We start from the raw sequence: 21,179 nt of genomic DNA on the forward strand, positions 1-21,179 counted from the left end.
ATAATCAGTTTTATGGAATCACTTTAAATGAGACAACAAGCTTCAAAAGCGGCAGTGTGATGGCAGTGTGCTAACTGAAGGAGCAATGGAGAAAAGAGCTCCTGTGAGACCCCTCCCAACCTCTGAACAAATAAATTATCAACGACGATTATCACTGGCAAATAAAATGCAGCTTTAGAAGTTACACCATCTCTCAATCCCCCCCTCCCCACCACCCCCCATACACAAAGCAGCCAAACACTGAGGTAAACACACAGTCATCAAGAAACCCATACCCCCCAAGCTGAGACACACATTGTCTTTGATACAACATAAAACAGATGCTAGATAGCGAGAGATTGCTTGTTCTCTGCTTAGAGGCCACTGCTGCGGTGACGGCTGGTAAGACTAGAGATAGGCCATGTTAACCTAATGCCTCTGTCAGTCAAAGGGTGTCCACTCACTCTCACTACCACTGCTCTGGTCAGTATCTTCAATGGCCTCGGGGTGAGAGATAGCAGGACTATTCTCCTCTCGTGGAGTGGTGATAAAATCCAATGTGAAAGCCCTCGAGCCTGAGGCTATAAGGCCCTCACAGATTCAATCTAGCTACAACTTTGCCACTATGTGATATGACCCACTCCAATGTGATACTGTGAGATTTATCTTGACATCTGTAATAATAGTGAATTTGAATGTATTTGAGGGGGAAAGGACCGAGAAATGTGCGTAGAGAAGATAAGAAAATGAGAGGACACAGCAATGTCACAATGTGTGAATGGCTGATTAATTCATTCTTCACTTTTGCGATTGGATGATTTACATCCGGCGGGCCCTGCAGGCACAGATGCTGATATCCAAATAAAGGAAGATGTGTCTATATATCTCAGAAGCACTACTACTCTGCTCTTAGAGTTTACTTTAAGGGAAATTTCTTTCAAAATGTGTTTTCAGGCACATTTTTGCGCTCTGATTTATTTAGGAGACATGAACTATTGAAGAGCAAACTTCTACCCCTGAGTAACTCCACCTGGGAGCTGGACTGCAGAACACTCATGAAACAACTTTTACAGAAAGTTACTGGTTACTATACACACACTCACACACATACAAACACATACACACTCACACATATATATACTGCTGTGCACTACACTGTAACCAGTTCTTCATAGATGCAGAGCAAATAATTAATTGAGTAGTCGAGTGATATCAGAAACTATTTTGGTTATTTTGTTTTATTCAAGCAAAAATAGCACTAGTCAGTAATGAAGACAATCAAGATTAGACAAGTTTTAAGAGGAAACCTGGACCCGCAGGACAAAGAAACATGGCATGTATGCTAAAGTTACTAAAGCAGAGTCATCTAGTACAGAGAGGGGAAGGTAAGGTTGAGGGTGGCAAGACATGGATGACATGAAAAGTGAAAGGGTGCAAAGAAAGTGAAGAAAGAGAAAGATGAAAGTAACAAATGATGGTTAAAAGACTGGAAAATGTTTGGGATGGCTGATGGATTGGAAACAGAGGTAGAGTGAGCTGGGAGAAGTGGAGTGTGGGGTGCAAAAAAAAAAAGAAGAAAAGATGGTGAAAAGAAGGATGAGAAAGTGGATAGGGAAAAGGGTGAAGAGAGGATGATGGCACCAGCAGGGGTGAAGGAGAAATAGCGAGGGCAAGATGGATAGAGAGAGGTGATTGTGTGTTATTCTGTGGACACCATTCATTTACACATGGAATAAGAGACTGGGGCTTGGCTATAAGCGCCTGAGCTGGTGGGGGCTAAAGTGAAATTGGCATTTTCAATTTGTTCCCTGACATGTCTGCCTTGGTCTTTTCACACATTCCTCTGCCTCTCCTTCTCTTGCAATCCTCCTTTCCACCCCCTCCTTTTCCTCGCTCTCCCCCTCTCATTATTCCTTCCCTCTACCTCTTTACAAACCTCCTCCCCTATCAATCTCAGTCCAACTTTCTTTCCCTTACCTCCATCCACAAAGAACGCCCACAGTCAAACAAGGAAATATGGAGCAGATTCCTTTATCGCATACACCAAACATGTCCAGGGAAACACATGTGCACACTGTACTATAAATATGCATTTTGCACTCTGGTCAGTTTCCAGAGATGGATGCCAGCAAATGCATCAAAGACCGATCACACAGTGTATACAGGAAATAAAAAATGATAAATAAAAACACATGCAAACACAGGAAGATAAGTCACTCACACAACAACACGTTTTGGATGCATATGAACTTCTTCATTTTTTCCCTCCTTCCTTCCTCCCCCCACCCTCTCCCCCTGGAGACCACCCAGTCTGCCTGGGAACAAGAGCACTTCTTCACTGGGTAGAGATGGAGAGAACACATGAGAGTGTTCCAGTGTGTTTGAGTGAGCAAGACAATGAGAAAGAAGAAAAGGAAGAGGAAGGGAGAAGCACAGGGACACTGCACTGAGAACAGTAAGAGAGAAAGAAAGGCAGCAAGAGGGAGATGAAGAGGGAAAGTGAGGGGAGAAAAACAGATGAGATAAAGCAGAGACTGAAAGGCCAGAGAAAGCAAGTGGGACAAAGACGGTGAAGTAGGGAAGCAAAGAGGGAGACAGAGTGAGAGAAAGAGGAATGTTATCAGGATCAGGGCAGCTCCACATCTGGCAACTGTTCAAGCTGTTGCAGATGAAGGCGTTTCAAGCTTAGAAACTATTCTCTTGACAATCTGTCTTGTTCACACTTAGCAACAGGTGGGTTTCTCACATTCACACACTTGTCTCAGAAGTGGGAAAAAAAAACAAAAAAACATAAAATGACATAATGGTTAAAAACTGGAAATGGTTGAAACCAAAGCAACAGCAGCAATAAAACTCCACTAAGCTATATTTTACATAAACACTGAATAAAGCGACTGCTCGTTAATAGAAAAATGGTTGCTAATTGTTTTAGTTGGCCAGAGTCAAAACTACGTCGGCTCATGTAAAATTCGGCCTGTCTAACCACAGGAGGCCACACAAGCTGCCTGTACTGTATGCTGCCTGCCTTTTAGAAATAGTATAGAGTGTAAGTAAACTAAGGGTGCAACTAATGATTACTATCATTACTGATTAATCTTGATTCCTCGATTACTCATTTTAGTCTATAAAACATCAGGAAATAGGAAAAATCCACATCATAATTTAACCCTAGGTGACGTCCTTACATTGCTAATTTTGTCCAAAGCTTAAGATATGTCTCTATGATAGTAACTAAATATGAAAACCATTAACTGTTCACATATTTATCACAGTTAATTGTCAACATAGTCTTCTGCAATTTGACTAGTTGATTAATTGATTAATTATTTTAGCTCCAAAGTAAATGAATGGCTGGCATGTTTGTAGGCCTTAATTTTTCTACAAATATACACTTAAGTATTTCAGCATGACTATGTCATTTCTTGCTGCTCTGTTATTCCCCTTCAGGATTGAAGACGGGCTGCCGTAAAGGACACAGGGCCAAGCTTCCCTCCACTTCCATTCCTGCCTCCCTGCCAACCGGCCAATCAAAAGACAGCTCGATCCCCCTCTGAATCACATGAGAGGGTCCAATTCCGCTGATAGTGAAACAGATGATAGATGTGTGTGGACCTCTTATCTTAACCCCAGTTTACACTCTGACAAGTCTTCTCCCTGAAAACCTGGATCACACACATGCATGCTGGAGGTGTGGTGGTGCTGACAGCTAAAACAATAACACTGCCTGTCCTGTCTTCTTTTCCTCCGCCCCCCCTTTTTTTTAAAATCCATGTTACAGGTATGTGTCCATGTTTGTACATCCATCCTCAAAGGGGGGTCTGTGTTGAGAGAGGTACATCCTCTGAGTATGTACCTCTCACCAAAACATGAATATTTAGTTAGGCAGAAGTGTGTATGTGGATATATGTGTGTTTAATGGGCAGCAGAGGGAAAGGTTAGGCTATGATCCAAAGCTCTTCTCATTGCACCAAAGGCTTATTAAACTTTCATACTGAACCAGCAGTGTTGCACTATGCGCAGTTTAGGGAATAAACCATGCACCTCGTACATGCTTTATTCACTGCGCAGCAGTATGAAAATGCAAACATTAAGCAGGTTACTCTCAAAAGGTGAGGATCTGCATGTGTGAAGGGGAGAGTGAAATGCAAATAGAAGTCGAAACTATGTTCTGTATTCTAAGATTTAATCCAAAAATCGGATGCAGTTTAGATTGACAAGGTGATGGTAACAATCCTTTTGACCTGAGGAGATGTGTGTGACTGATGGTGAGTGAGAGGACAGGGATTTCTGGTGATCATTAATTATTATTAACTTATTTTGTTTTTGATGCAAACAAGAACATACAATACATAAATACTGAAGGGACAGAGAGAGAGAAAGAGAGAGAGAGACATGAAGAGAGTGTTAAATCTAAAGAGGAGGCAGTTTTGAGAGTACAGTGATAAATACATGATAGTCAAGAAGAAAGGTGAAATAGAGAGACAGAGGAGTAGGAACTGAATGGGAGGCAGAAAGATGTTTAAAGAAATGGCCAGAGGGACCAAATAAACTATAAAAAAAAAGTATGACAAGGGTAAAATTCCTGAATGATGAAAAGAATAAATAAAAGTAGGAGTAGAAGTTGATGCTGCCCGACAAAAGGCTTTCAGTAGAAAAGTGCAGATGCAAACAGAACGGCATCACTAGCTGGACTTCTGTCTGGGGGGGGACTGAAGCCGGGGAGAGGACGATGGATGGATGCAGGAGGGATGAAGGAAGGCAGGTATGAGGTAACAACGGGTACCTTCTGTGAGGGTCACAGCCTGATAATTAGTCATTTTGAAGGTGTGTGCAAGCTGGAGAGCTAAAAATACCAAACTAGCCCAGGGCCTAACCTGGGACAGAATAGATTCCTCTCTTCTTCTTTTCTCTTTCCCTTGTTCTCTCAAGGTGACGACGGCAGTTATCAAAAATTATAACCTGACAAAAACAAAATCTTTCAATCTAGATTATTCTACATTTAAAAAAGTTTTGTGAATGCTGGTCCAGGTGAAATTTGTCTGTGCAGCAAATAGTGTGTTTCAGTGTATAGATGTGTACACAACAGTACCCTTTTATACGCGCACACATAGCCACGCATCTTCCAGGCAGATATGGCGTCCTAATCAAGGATCAAGTGGTAATCCTTCCTATAGCTTAGCGTGTGTGAGTGTATATGTGTGTATGTACTGTATGTGTGGGGTCAGGCGGCATGGAATCAGCCCCTGCTCATAATGGGGGCCCGTTAGCCAGTGCTAATCGCTAATGCTAACAGGATTGGAGCATGGCCGGACCCAGTTACCCAGCTTATCTCCCGGGCGCACACACAAGCACACACATGTGCATACAAGCTCGCGCAGATACTTTCGTCATTGACGGAAAGAAAAAGAGAGAGAGGGGAGGGGGGAGAAAAGTGCTTGCTTGAGGGAAAAATAATGCTGCCATAGCCAATGTTCCTTATTTTCAAGCCCACGCACTAAGCTAGTGTAAGCTTACTAGACTTCTCCCTGGACAAAAGGCCGATTTTTGGTCATTTGCAGAAACGTCCATATTTTCAATATCCTCACTCTTTTCCCCACTCTGTCAACTCGTGTCATTCATTCTGCAATTCTCCCTTCGCTAACTCTCCGTTAACTCTCTCGTTAACCTATATCTAGTCTATTCACTCAAACATATATTAAACACATGCAGAACCTATCCATCTGTGAAGTAGCACTCCTGCCAAAAGGAGAAATTAAAAGGTTGTCACTTGGGGACTATTTACTTTTTCCTCTGCCTGGGGTCTGGGTGTCTTTGTCTCGGTACATGGCTATTAATGCTCATGCTGAAGGTGTGACAGATCACACGCTGTGTGCCAGATTCCTCTCACTAATAATAGATACACCCTTTGATTAATTTCACAGAGTTTCTTTTAAGTTCAAGTCATCAATAAAAGGGCTGCCAGCCAAATGCACTATTCACACTGACCACCTTGATTTTAATCTCAGATACTTTAATTTAGTATTTATGAAACCACTATTACTGCTGATGTGTTTATGTTTCCTTCTGTACAAATCAATTTCAGTTTGGAGTAGTAAATAATGTAATAAAAGTTTCTCACTCATTCAATTACAACTCTACGTGTTAAGGCTCTTATGAAATATTATGTATAAAGTTCAAAAGGAAGTTAAATTGGTTCAATCACTGTCACAATCACCAGACATTCACTCCCAATGAAAATGAAGATGAAAAGTCTGCAGATTAACCCAGATGACTGTGTATTCAAAATACAGAAAGACAGAGAGACATTGGAGGTAGGCTGAGCTCTTCCCTCTGGTTTTACCACCTCGTCTCCTCTCTTCTCTTCTCATCAGGCTAATCAGGGTGTGAACAACAGGGGAGGCCAAGGGAAGCTTGGCTCCTCTTAATAAGACATGAGCTCCCCTAAAATCATGATTTTAGAAATTCTGTGGGGTCTCTAAAATATTGACAACATGCTATTTTTTGCCATGCATTTCTATTTTTCTGTATCTTCATCATTATGGATCACATGGAAAATTTGGATATTACTTGTGTATGATTCATGCATGAGGGTGATTCATCATTAATTTGCTTTGATAAAGATACCGGCGTGCATGCTATTCTTGCCATCACCACTGAAGCGTGGCACCGCAATGTCATAAATTTCACTCACTTTAACTCCAAGGTCAGGGGAAAAATACCAACAAACTTAAAACAAAACAGAGGAAGGAGAACAAACCTTCTCACTCAGTCTGCAAGCAGAATCAAAATTATTAATTTCTCTGCTAGCATATAGATACGTCATAAAGAAAACAAGGCAGCTCATTTGCAAAAACTGGATTTACCAAAAAATCTCAAGCAACCACAGCTAGAGACGTCTTCTACAGCAAACGTTACCCCTGACATTACACCTACCTGTACTGCCCCCAATGCCTGAGGTGACAAAACCAAGCAAAAGGGGATTCTGACAAACAAGGTACTTGAGATCAATTAAAAGTCAATGGAAGAAAAGAGCAGCTTCATTCAGATCCACCTACATGATGGCCAAGGAGGGGATGTTTTATAAAAAGCTCCCTCCTTTGAGCTCTATGGAGCAAAAGTAGGCTCAGTTGAATCAGTCATGTGCTGCAATTATGAGCCATGTTGCACAGAAAATGCTGAGGAGGTTTGTTTCAAATGCTCTTTCAAAAATCAGCATCTCCACTGAGCACCCAAACGTGGCTCATCTCAGATGTGATGTGAGTGGGAAAGGAGATGTGGACAATGTATTTTTTGACATTGTCAAACTGACACGGGGCACAGATGCAAAATCCATTTACAACAGCTTGAGACAGAGCGCTATCCAAGTGGGATTAGATGATGAGTTTTTCTGGAAACATCTCATCAGCAGATGAGGGCTTCAGTTCTCACCGGCAAAACCTTTGGGGTTATTGCAAGGCTTAAACACGATTTCCCAAACATCTATTCCACACATTTCCTGGCCCACCTGGCCTTGAAATGGATGTCCACAGCTCCCTCAGAGAGTTTGCTGGATGTAACCACTTTGAGGTTTTCATTTCCGAGCTGTATTCTCTGTACCACCAGTCCACAAAGCATGAGAGATTGCTGGAGGAAGCAGCTGCAGATCTAAAAATGAATGCTTAATACTGTAAAAGCAGTGTGGAGTAACAATCCTGCTTTAGAGTGCTACTTCAAAACAGCAAGCGAGGATGTATCTTGCAGAGACAATGAGAGGCAGAAATTCCTGGGATTACGCAAACGCTAAACAAACTCCTTTTTTAGTGGATCTGGCTTGCATGACATGCTCCATGAACTGAAGGCACTCTCAGTGAAATTTCAACAAAGAGACATGTCTCTAGTGGTTGCCAGTCGCCACATTCAGCAGACTATTGATATACTGACAGCTATGAGAGTGAGTGGAGGTAAATCCACTCTGAAGGCCGGACAGCGCACGTCCCAGGGCCTGTTTAAAGATGTTGGACCTGTTAAGGAGCAGGGGCAAGATTAACCAGAGTCAGTTTTATCAATCTGTGATTAAGAGTCTCACAAAGCAAATGCCAGAAAAATAGACTGTCCAGGTACTGAAACCCCTGGATACTGTGGCCACAGGACCACAATGCATTGATTTTGTGTGGAGAAAATGAGGTATGGGCACTTGGCGAACCAGCTAGAGAGGCAGCTGAAGAGACCTGGAACTAGAAGTTACAAGATGAAACTCCAGGCAAAAAGCTGGATTAACTCTGTACAGGAAGCATGACACACCTGCCCACCTCATGAGAGGGAGAGGGTGTTTTTTCTGCCGTGAATAATACAGACAGTAGGAACCGCAACAGGTTGTGCGAAAACAGCCCCGACCCATTCAGTCAATCTTATTATCTTGGATTAAGTCAGGCAGCAGCAGCTTCTTTTCTTATTATTCATCTTATTATTAATAGGAATAATGATACATAACAGCTAAATGAAGAGCTCTATAAATGCTGTATCTGTTGTTGACAAAGTGAAAAAAAGTGAGCTCAAAAAGAGAATCTCGCTATAACAATCGTTTCTGCTGCTTCACTTGGAAGGTGGAGCACTGCTATGAGAGGAAGAAGGTGTAGAGTAAAGGTTACAGATTGCAGTTACACAAGGAGAGAGACAAAAATGAGAAAAGGATGATGTAAGCTAGGTGGAGGATGGGGTGGAGGAGCTGGCATATGCTGATAGCTGAGCAGCAATTAATTCTTATTTATCCAGGACAGGAACGTGGGAGCTCTGCTCGTCACCTGTCAGAGAGGAGGAGATGCAGTGAGTCAATGACAGGACGGAGATGAAGAGGAAGGTGGAGGCAGGAGAGGGGGAGAAGGGAGAGACGGAGACAGGTAGATGACAGGGGAAAAGAGAGGGGGCATGTTGGAGAATGAAGGAATGTATGAGAGGAAAAGTGAGGGTAAACAGAACACCACACATCAAACATGTTAAATAATTAGATACTTATATAAATTAGCAATTCCCTCAGTTTTTAAGAACCCACAGAAAATGACACATGAACTACATGAGACACAACTTTAAACAACCACGACGTAGTGTTCCAAAATTAAAATCTGATCAGTCTGTCACACAATAAGGGAACAAAGTAATCGGACAACGGATGGTCTTCATTCTGCAGCGATTCACAGACAAATTCCAGTAAATTTCCCATGTTCTCTCAATCCACCTGCACACTCAACACACACACACACACACACACACACTGCCTGCAGGCCAATTAAAACAGTGTCAGTGTGTGCTGTGGCTGACTGCGGTGGCAGGTCTAGTGTTTATAGCTCATTAAGCTGTGCCAGGCCATGCCAGACCAGGCTGTACCATGCTCCGCTGCGCCTACCCTCCAACAACCTGCGCCAAGGCCCTCATTAGTCCCGTCTCTGCCACCTTTTGCACTGTGTCTAAATTTATGTGCGTGTTGCCATGTATTTAAAATGAATGAATCATTTTTTTATGTAATATAGAATTTTTAGTTTTTACATTCAGTTACATCTTTTAACAAATCCCACAAACTCCAAAAAGTTAGAGAAAAGGACTTGAGTTTGCATCAGCACGGTGCCTCCACACACACACTCTACGGAGGGGTTTGTGACACCACTGGACCAGTTAGGTTTGTGTTAACCACTCTCCCTGCAGACATGTTTGGCCTCTTCTCTAGACCTCTATTTGCACTGTCTATCTATCCATCTTTCTTGTCTGCCATCCTCCCCTCATTTCCCGTTGGAAGGGAGCAAATTATTTGTCCTCTCTCCCCTCCAAACTCTCTGTAAGGTCTTATTGCACTCTTCCCCTTTCCCTCCTCCTCCTCGTCTATCTTTCACACTGCTCCCTTTCTTTCTCCTGGTATCTCTGCCTCTGAACTTAGTTGCCTGTCTTCCCTCTCTCCTTCTCTCTTTCCCCCAAAACAATCTTCTTGAAATACGTACAGCTGCTTTTCCTGCTTTCTTCTTCTGCTGTCTTCCTGCATGTGTGTGTGTGTGTGTGTGTGTGTGAGCTCATGCACAAAGAAGAGCATACGTCTCTGCTGCCCGACTGCAATTCATCATCATTTTATCTGCCTTAATTGGATGCCATCAGGACCCCTGATACTTCCCATCTCTTCTTTAACAAACAGCTGCTCTCTACACACACAGCAGAATAACACACAGACACACAGCCTATCCCAAACTAGATTTTCTCCTCCTGCCCCCGTGTCTACCTCTTTTTTTTCCCCCCTCCCTGGTGAAGGAGTGAGAGAAAGAGGGTGATGGAGTGGCCGAGTGGTTTATCAGACAGAAGGTAATGGTGTAAGGCCCGCGCTGATATTATCTGTCCTCTCATTCCTGCCCTCCAGGGAGAAACAAGAAAGAAGGATAAAGAGGGGAAGAGGAGGGCAACAATGGAGACGCTGAAGTAAAAATGGACAAAAAGCTAAGAACAGAGGGAATTAAAGGTAAAGAAAAGGGAAAGTCCCGAACAGTTAAATTCTGTTCTCTCAACCTCAGCCTTCAGACGACACCCAGCTGTGCTCCATCAGCCTCTCTGACCCCAGAGTGTGGTCATTTGTGTGTGCAAGCATCGTGTGTACATGTGTTTATTCGCTCCCATGACCCCTCTGGCGCTCTGAGCACAACTTACCAGCCCACAGCTCAGCATCCTATTGGCCCTTGCACCTTCACCTCAGCCTCTGATTGGCCCACACACGGCAGGAAGTTGCCTGGGCTGGGTCAGAAAACCAGAAGGAACCGATGCAGACACCAGCTTGTTGTTTTGGTTGCTGCTGACCAGAGTTAACTGCTACCATAAGGCCTGGCGGATGGCTCCCTATGTGTCAGTGGTAATGTGGGCTTGTTTGGCACTAAGAAATACAGAGAGGACGCTTTTTTTTTCCTTAACAAAATGTCAGTTTTTTTCTCCAATTAACTTGCTACGGGACCTTGGACAATCTGCCATTTCATCAACTTTCACAGGTTCCAAAAATGTTGAATTGTGTTTGGCTGAGTACCCAACTTCAAAAGTGAGAAAGGGAAAGTGTGTGATGAACCATTCCTTTCACAACATGAACCTTTTGCAACACAGCAACATTTAGAGCTTTGAGCTAGTTTTAAAACATTCACCCTAAACGCATGATTCTTCAAAGTCTCAAACATGAGGTAGCCTACTTGTCTCATGTCTTTGCTTGCAAAAGCAAAACCTTTCACCAATACTGCATTTTCTCTCATGTCGTGATGATACACTAGCTCTTTCCCCTTTGGGATCAGGTGGTATGTACAGAAACCTTATACAGAAATGCCACAGCACCAATATTTTTCTCCCTTGAGCAGATATGGATAGTCAATACCAAACAAGGTTAGTATGGAGCTGCAGTTACACTATCATATATCATGTGTGTCACATGTACAGTAGGTTATTGACAGCCTCCTGTTAGGGGATACTATAGAAGAGTATTGAGTTATTACGGTCACTGTAAAAGGAGTTAAGTATGGGAAACTGGAGTTTAAACATGATCTCACTGTGGATATTATGAATATCCTGTGGATAGTTATCTTCCTTTGGATAGTGTGATGACACTGTATGAAAGAAAGGAGAATGAGGTTTGGCCTCAGGAGAGACTTTTGAGTTGTTCTCTTCAATATCACTCTCCCTCTCACTTTTCTCCATTCATCTCACCTGAAATCGTCTACTACGCACCAATTTCCTGGGCCTGTCTTGACTGCTCTCATCTCCATTTTTTGCCATTTTCCACTGCTGTCAACTATTGCTACCTCTATTCCTGTCTTCTTCCCCAGTCCATCTTTCCTCATCTCCTCAGCTCTGTCTTCTCCACCTCAAGTTATTTTGTCCTCTCTCGTTTCCTATCCTCTCTTTCATTACTTTATAGTAATTCTCACCATAGCTCTCTTGTCTCTGCCCTTGTCCTTGCCTTTCCTACAAGTTAGTGTGCGTGTGTCAATTTGACACAGCGGTAAACACTTATGTGTATCTCAAACACAAGGCTAAACTGTGGATTAGCACCCTTGTGTTTATCCCATTGATTAGCAACCCCCCCCCCCCCCCACCCACCCCAACAGTCTTCCTGCAGTAGCTTAATGGAAATTTCACACCCAAACATACAAATACACACACACATACACAGTTATCCTGGGATCCATAGCCTTAGGCATATTGAAGGATGCACATGTGCACACGCGCACAGACACTGATTAACCCCTACCCTCATAGCTGTGTGCCTACAAACCGAGGCAACAGTGTGTACGCAGCATAACAGATGAAGTCTATTTCTACTGCAGAGTCATACATGATTCATTGAGTTGGTGCTGAACACTGTCAAAGTAGGAACAAACATGGAGGGGTGCACATGAAAAGTAGAGATGTGAAGGTCTATAAAAGGATAAACTAATATTTAAGACCCTCATTCTTTTGAAATACTGCTCCAGAGCTATAATAAGACACTCATCCTAATAATTCATGACACATAATTATACTCATAAGCTCAGGCCTGGATGAATTATGCCTTAATGGCAAGTTCATGCAGCTGGCACCTTTTTCATCCACTGAATTTAACTACAGCCTCATGTAGACTCAATGCACGCGCTGCATCGATATCTGACCGCGCAGTCAAGTTGGCACAGCTAATTGCTAACAAGGGCTAAGCGCTGACAGCCCAAGGCTAATTGCTGCTAGCATGTCTACTTCGTGGACATCAAATGGAGAAATTCTGCTTTGGACTCGGGCTAGGCTTTGCTGCTGATTAGCACTGGCCTCGCAGCAACAATAAACAGTCAATAAACAGACATCTCTGTGGAGAGACAACCCTATCGCTAGCTAATTAGCGCTGCCTTCACAAACAAGTGGCTAGCATGTGCCAGCACCTGAAGACTGCCCGTCGATACAGAAAGGATCATATGCTGCGCTAGATGTCACAGTGGCAATCCAGCGAGCTGTACAGCTACGCAGAGACCACTGCTGGTGTGTGCTTTACATGTGTGTCTGCTAATATCTATATGACTGCATAAGCCTGTGACTATAATGACAAGGTGTAACATACAGACAGGTGGTTAAATTCTTCAAGGTGCCAAAGCTTATTAGCCAAGACATAACAACTTTTAATATGTCAAATATTTCTTTCCTTGTACAACATGTTGCAGTGACAGCTGCTTCGCCCTCATCTAAAACAAAATTAACAGTCACTAGCTTTCATCTCACCTCAGTGTTGTTGCATTGCATTATATCTCAAGATAGAAATAGACAGGGACAGAGAGGCAGACGTGAGTGTATCAGAGACGAAGAAGAGGCAGTGAGGAAAGTAGGGGATGGCGGGAAGAAGAAAGTATGACAGACGGAGGGAGGGAGAGAGGCAGAAAGAAAGATGAGCTCTACGGGCTGAGAGAGGAAGGGAGAGGGAGAGGTATAGAGTCGAGGTGTAAACATGATCAATCCGCTCTCAACTAGGTTCAGAGACAGACTTCCTCTTCACATTTTCAGCCTCAGTGAAGCGCAACGCTAGCTACCTCTTATCTGTCACGCTAGTTTGAAGCCTCACAAACACACACACGCACACATACACATACACACACACGCACATACACATACACACACACACACGCACACTCAAAAAACCATATTTCAACACACAGAACAGGCATGGACCCACAGGCAAATACACCTCTGCCTACCTGTAAATCCTCTACGTACACACATATAAATTCTCATTAGAAAACTTCTGCAAAAAAAAAAAAAAACATTCTTGAGAACACTTTAATCTGGCACACACCCCTCATCCCTACCAGCTTAAGCTACAAATACGCTGTAAAAATCATAGACTCATGGAACAAAGCTATGGCTGACCATTGCAGCTTCACATTCAACGATTTAAATGATGTATCACACAAACCATGAAAATCCATAACGATTTAGGGCCATATATAGACTAGGAAAATTCCCCACGCAGTGTAGCCTTATTATATGTCTGCATCTTAATTCAAATGTGAACTCTTACCGTCAATATCTATTTGCTAACTACCAGTTCAGTGTGAGAGATTAGCATTGGGTCATTTATCTACATTGTGACCAAGCCAGTGTTCAAATAGCACACGGTGATTTATCAGGACAATGAGCACGTTAGTGTCTAAAGTGGTCATTAGTTGTAGGAGGCCATTATTTAAACACTGACCGAGTCAATGTCCGTACTGGGATCATGATTTAGTTACCTAGCAGCACTTACCAGTTGAAGTGTAACGGTGTTAAATGACGACTCTTTATGTCTAACTAAAACTCAAAGTTTATTTTCTGCTCTAGTCTATACAATAGTTGGAGTTCTGGTCTTATTCACAACTATGTATTACATCAACTGTTATTTTATATTAGCCTCCGTACCAACAACAACGAATTGCCACCCATTCACTTTGGTTTTTCTCCCCCCCATAATGACACTACAACACTTCACTGTCCCCAGCTGTGTTCTTCACCATCAACAGTGCTAAAATGGCGCCACACTCTCACGAGCTGACCAGCCAGAAATTCCTATCTTTTATCATGTCTTACTCACCGCTGTTTTCTGGCACTGGATGGAGGTGCTGTTGAAGCGCAGGGCGGGAACACTTTGAGTCTCGCCCTGGATGTGGAAGACGCACTCGTAGTTCCTCTGTCCTGACTGGGGCTGGGGCAGGTTCTTGGCCGCTAAAGTGATCGGCTTGGTCACCCCGACGGGGATGTAGATCTGGGTTGAGGGAAGGATCTGGGGGCAGTCCTGCAGAGCACAAAAAAAGAGATACTTAAAACATGTTTTTCTCTCAGAGGAGACAGTTATGGAAGAAAGAGTGAGTAATCTTCTTCAATACAGTCAGAAGAGCAAAAAAAAAAAAACAAGGCAGAAAAAGCAGTAAGATAAGAGAAAGGGTGATGAAATAAATCACTTGTTTGTTGAAAAGAGTAAAAAAAAATCAAGCCGTGGGTTACATATTTTTACTTCACGTCAGATTTGATAAGACACACTCAGCCTACAGAGCTGTGCTGTGATGCACTGTTCACATGTGTTATGAGCTTGTGCAACACTCCCACTGGCCTTGCACCAGATATCAGTGCTGCACAAAAACACTTGAGCAAGAGAACTTTACATATAAAGTTTGAAAAAGATTATCTACCCATTAAAACTATTTGGATCACGACAGTGCTGCATTGTTATGGCAGGGAAACGGACTCCAGTGCATTATATCCATGTGTGGCATAGAGTAATGAGCTCATAAACTTTGTATTTGTTCATGTCCGTGTGTATGTGTCTGTGCGTGCACATAAGTCACTGATATTGGCCAGAGCTGAGCATTGTTTAGATCATCTTGAAACAGTCCATCCACTGGCTCACACCACAAAGTACAAAGCCCTGGAGGGCGTGTGTGTGTGTTCGTGCATAGATGTGTAAGACAAATAGGTTTCTCGCTGTGCAGTTGGATTAATGTGCACATGTGTTCACGTTACTGAATATGACAGGACAGTCCACTCAGTATGCAGCGCTTCCTAGATATGCATGTGTGCATGTGTTGGAAGGAATGAAGTCATCACAGTGTTCATGCCATGATTTGGCAGCGACGCAGATCTCGTCAACACTGAGAATGAGAAAGAAAAAAAAAAAGCAGGGGCGAGGGTGTGTGGGTGACAGAGCTTATACAACATGAGTTGTATATATAAAAAAGCTTGGGTGGAACTAACCTGTCCCGCACTGTGATGTTTGAGCCAAAAGGATAACAAACCAGATCACTGCTGACAAATAACACATTTTACAACCTGGAGACACTGCAAAGTGACTCACATAATAAGAGACATGTGGCAGGCAGAGAAGGCAAACTGGACTTTTTTTCGTGTAGGGAAAAACTGAAACGATGGGCATAAGTCAAAGATTCAGATCAATTACTCACTATTTTATCTATTTCAGCAAGGCATTTGCCATTCCTTAAACCACTTGTGACAATTGCCGAATCTGGAAATCACAAAATACACCACCTTTCTTCCTCTTGTCCACTAAACTCCATTTAGCCAGAATGGAGAGGAACCTGGAGTTGACAGTGTTGTCCCACCCAGTCAGAGTCGCAGGTTAGGACAACACACTCATGTTGACAAGTCAAAAGCGCTTAGTCTAGGAAAACATCGACCAGATCCTTGTAAAATATTCACTGCACACAAGGCACTGCAGATCATCTACTTCACTTGTCGTTGTAGCTTTGCCTTTAAGCAGATAGCTGGCTCCCTGTCCGTGATTTTTCCTTTCCCCTCCTCTACTCTGAGCTGTTGTACATTAGAAGCTACAGCATGTCCCCAGGGCCTGAACACAATGCTGGAGTTTGTTCATTAGCCTGCTTAGCCCTGGCCTTGTGTGTCTGATCACACACAAACACATGCACAAAACATAATGAGAGAGGGGAATACTATAGGAGGAAGGGAAGGGATTCAGAAGACCTGGTGTATAATCAACTAGGAGAAGGTGGGTGAGGGAAGAAAAGGAGGGGAGGCAAATTGGATGGCTCAGAAGGAGGGAGTGAGGTAGGGAACAGTGGAGAAAGGGGCAGAGTAAAAAAGGGGAATGACTGATGGTTGGAGAGAAGATGAGGAAATGAAGGAAGTGGAGAGAGAGAGTGAAGGAAGAGTGGAGGGGGAAGAATAGGAGGAAGTTTTAATTGGGAAGACATCAAAGTGATAGCTGTTGATGTGAGGAAAGGAAGAACAGAAACGCAAAGAGGCTCAAAAAAGTGTGGTCAAAAAAAAGGAGAAGGCATTTTACACTTGAAATGTGAGGAGGCGGAGAGGAATGCCTGGTCCACCTGCACCTTTTCTGTCTCTTTTTCCATCCCATCCATCCATCCAGCTTCATCCACACCACGTACCCAAGCCCCCCGACAATATCCTACTTAATTAACTGCCTGGAGCCTCAGACAAGGCTGGAAAACTGATGGGTGGGGGGGCAGAGATGGAGAGAGAAGAAAGTAGAGATTGATTTGCACTTGTGGCTTTTGAAGTCCTGTCTCAGTAAAAAGGATACTCATGTCAAAAGCTGTGGACTTGCATCGTCCGAGGTGCCACATGAGCGGAAAAAAGAAAGGTTTCAGCATCCTGCTGTTAAAGCTACCTGGTAGAAGCCAGGGTGTCAGAAGCTAGCATAGCCTGTAGCGCAAGCTGCTGCTAACCAATGTTTTATTCATCCGCCTATCGACTTTGTGTCAGCTCGGCTGTCTGCTTGTCGTTTTCTCTGGCAGCCATCTTTCCTTATAGTATTCCTTTCCTTCATTCAGTCCTCTCCTGTCATCTCAAGGTAGAGCTCAGCAAAAAATTTGAAACATATGAGGGTTTAGTGTAGTTGTCTCATGAGCAATGTTCAAGTGTAATTTTGATTTCGAAGAGCAGAGTTCAAGCTCTTTACAGCTACCATACCGGAAACAGAAAAAGGTTTTTTTTTTTTGGATGTAAGAGATGTGCCTTGATATAAAACGAACCAAAACCTTTGATGTAAAGCACTTTGCATCAAAGGTTTTAAGGGTCTGACTATAATGGTTATGCAAGCCAACAGGAAGTGAACCACTGCTGGGACAGTTAATGGATGACATGTTGCAAGAATTCTGAAATCGTACGGAACAAAGACCCTGGTTTCTAAAATATAAGGTCACACCGTGTCCCAGACAGGATGGAAAGAAGTTCTGGGAAAGAGATGGAGGTAGGAACGGAGCAAAAAGAGGATATATAGGGGAAGGTAGAGGAACAAAGGGAAAAGTGCTCTGCAGTGAGAAACTATTTCATCAGTATTTGTGACAGGTGCCAAAACAGTTCAAAGCTGGCATTAGGGCTACAAAGTGCAGAGTACATTGAAACAATACTTCACCGGGGGGATTCGTTTGAAGCTGGAAGAGATATTTTTTTCCTCTTTTACCCCCCCCCCCCCCCCCCCCCCCCCCCAACCTCTTTTTCCTGACTTCTCAGCTTTCATTTCATCTGTGAAGACGGATGCTGTGGTTTTCTTGGCCAGATGTGACACTCCATCCGGTCCATTTCAGGACGACCAACAGAGGAGGAACAGAGAGGCGTGTGTGTGTAGCTAAGAAAAATGTGCTGTTTTTATGTGTGTAAATGTACACGTACACTATCGGTGGAATAGGGTGTGTGCTGTAAATGCCTCAGGGATGGCTGTAGGTATTAGGTGATCTGATTCAGTTAAAAGTCGAATGAATGGCCCTTCTCTCCCCACAAATGCATCACAGCAAGACCTATTTTTGTAGAGAACAGCAGCTCACTTCATTATAAGGTTCACTTTATCTCACCGTACCGTAACCAGTAAGAACCATTTATAGTAAAGTTACATATGTGCGTGAAGTGGAAAGGATGTGTGAAGGAATGCACACCACAGACGCCACAGTTTCTCCACATCACAACACGGCACAAAAACATCTGCTCAATTTTGAGGTTTTGATCACTGTCTTTGCCTTCTGACATCTTCATGAGTATTTTTAACATTGACACATGTGGATACTGTAGCAGAAAACTGCTTTGCCAAATTAAAAATTCTTCTTTTGTGAGCACAGAGCTGATGAAAAGTTGGGTAAACAAACATCCACCATCAGCTGTGAAGTAAACTCTCACACTCTGCTTGGATTGGGCTCTAGCAGTGTGTCTTGTATCTGTGTTTACGAGAATGTGTATGAGTGTAAATGTTACAAAGAGTTATGTTTATGATAGTGAACGTCCAAGTCTCCAACTTCTGTTCAAAGCCAAGTAGCCAGAGGGCATTCCTTACCTCTTCGTATTTGTTTTCCCTAAAAGGCTGCTCTTAGCTTTGCTGCCTAAGGCTAGTGCTGCAGTTCCCATTCGTTAACAGTAAAGGCATATATAGATATATATATATAATTATGTAGATTATTAAGATGTATTGTATATATTACTTTACTAAAAAATTCCCTACATGTAGAATCAGAGGAAATAGATTTATTTGGAGTTGATACATATTTCATAAACTAAATTAATTCAAAAAAGAAAGATTAGAATAAACCAAATCCCTCATTTACTAACAACAGGATTCTTACAGTTGCACAAGACCCGACCTAAATTTTTTGATATCTAAATTCCACCGCCCGGATGTCAGTTTTGATTGAACGTCGCTATGAGCTTCCTCAAAGGAGAGCAGCTGTCGTTCTAGGTCAAGCATGTTCTAAAATATTCCAACCTTCATTTCCCATGCGCTCTGATGTGTACCACTCCACCTCTTTCCACACCGAATGGAAAAAAAAAACTATAAAAAAAAATTACAAAACAAGTGTTCGGCGGGCGGATGAGATAATCTCTGCTCGCAGGTGAGCAAAACACCTTTTAACATCCGCCAAGAGCAGATAATGAGACTGTCGGCAGGCATGTGTGTGCATGTGTGTGTGCTCATGCAGATATGTAGAAGGTGAGAGATTAAAATCAAGACATAGATGAGGTGGGGTTGGAGGGAGTGTGGGGGGTAGGAGGATGAAGGCGAAAGCAAGCGCGGGATGCTATATAAATAAATAAATGTATTAAAAAGCCAAAGGAGTTCTGAAGGCTTTGGCATAGCCTGACAAGATATAAATTAATAAAACTCCAAAAACACTGCGCATATGTAATGAGGCGGGTGTCTGGTCGTTTTTTTTAAACCCCCCCTCCATCTCCCTCAACCCCCACCCTCCTAAGTCCATCCATAATTAATTAGCTGCCTCTGTGATGTGGGGACTATAGATCAGGGAGGAGAAAAAATAACAAGCTAAATAATGAAGTAAAGCGATACAGGGAGCCTGGGGGGAGAGATGAGATGGCATGGATGGCCACAGAGGATCAAGGGGGCACACTGGTACAAATAAGAGGGACAGTATATGTGTGTGTGTGTGTGTGTGTGTGTGTGTGGTGTGTGTGTGTCACAGAGGCCTGACAATGGGGTATATGGAGAGTGCTGAATGCTCCCCCACCGCCTGTCGACATGCCCCCCAGGCTTTGTGACAGAGGGAACTACAGAGCCGACTGCAACCTTGAACTAAAGGGTCCCATCTATGTCTTGTTACAATCCACTATACATTAATATCACATGATAATATCTGGCACTGAGTGGATCTTTTTATCCAAAGTAACTTATAGTATATGACATGGTGTGTCACATGTTTTTGCTGTGAAACTCCACAGGAAGTGAAACAACTAACCTAGTTGTAATGGCTGTCATCCTCCAAGGAAGAAATAACTAATGCACAGCAATAACCAATAATAATATAATAATGTACGTTATAATCGATTCAATTTTTTTTGTAGCAGAATTGTAATTTAATCATGATTTGTGATTTATTAGTCATGTTGTCTCTACTTCCTCTGTTTGCTTGTTTCAATTATCTTCAATAACTGAACTGGGTTTTCTTTTAGCTGGAAAATTTTTTTTACAAGGTATATGACCTTTTGACATTTTTTTTTACATCTTCAGCCATATTGTTAATGGCTCATTGCTCACTGCTCATCACTGCTCATTCCTTAATTAGTATAAGCCATGTAATATCATGTCATGACATGTCATACATCATATTGTCAAGGCTAGCGCCACACAGTCCCTGTTCTACTTGTCTTCTGTTTACCAGCTGGCCAGCAGCCATGTGTTTGTTTGAGTGTGTGTGTGTACGTTACCAACCACAAGGATGAGAAGAGCGAGACAAAAAAAGCCACCCCATTAAAGCACTGGTAAAAGAGATTAGAGGGTGTGTATGTAGGCGAGTGTCTATATAAAATATACATTATAATCTTATAAATCGTACACACATTATAGAATATATTATATAACAATATATATTCCTCCTAACAATATATAACAAATTGTGTACACTTGCGCAACTGTTATTAAATGGTGAGTACCATGTCTACACGAGCTGCAGGGTGTGGTACATACATAGAAGCATGTATGTGCGTGTGTGTGTGTGTGTGTGTATGTGCATGCAAAGTTGAGGCAGGCTCATTAGCAGGCAGAAACCAGAAAGATGTTCTGTGACCAACCAGACACTTACTGTGAGGGAGACAGAGAGATGGAGCGAGAGAGAGGGTGAAAGAGAGAGTGGAACAACTTAATAAGGCAGCAACATGTAGAACAGTGCAGGAGCGAGGGAAGCAGAGGAAGAAAAGGGACTTTGAACCTTGAAAGGGACTGTGAGATTGTCCGC

At 42.8% G+C, this 21,179-nt stretch overlaps 1 protein-coding gene across 4 annotated transcripts in view; it reads right to left on the reverse strand.

Moving 5' to 3' along the window:
- Nucleotides 1-21,179, reverse strand: part of LOC121178870 (plexin-A1-like) — a 188,306-nt gene that overhangs the window by 48,001 nt on the left and 119,126 nt on the right. For all 4 annotated transcript variants that reach the window (XM_041033299.1, XM_041033297.1, XM_041033298.1 and 1 more), the window contains exon 10: nt 14,546-14,746. In XM_041033299.1, coding sequence (XP_040889233.1) covers nt 14,546-14,746 — 201 coding nt within the window. The remainder of the gene's footprint in view (nt 1-14,545; nt 14,747-21,179) is intronic.

Source organism: Toxotes jaculatrix, chromosome 3 (assembly GCF_017976425.1).
Source record: "Toxotes jaculatrix isolate fToxJac2 chromosome 3, fToxJac2.pri, whole genome shotgun sequence".
NCBI classification, from domain to species: domain Eukaryota; kingdom Metazoa; phylum Chordata; class Actinopteri; family Toxotidae; genus Toxotes; species Toxotes jaculatrix.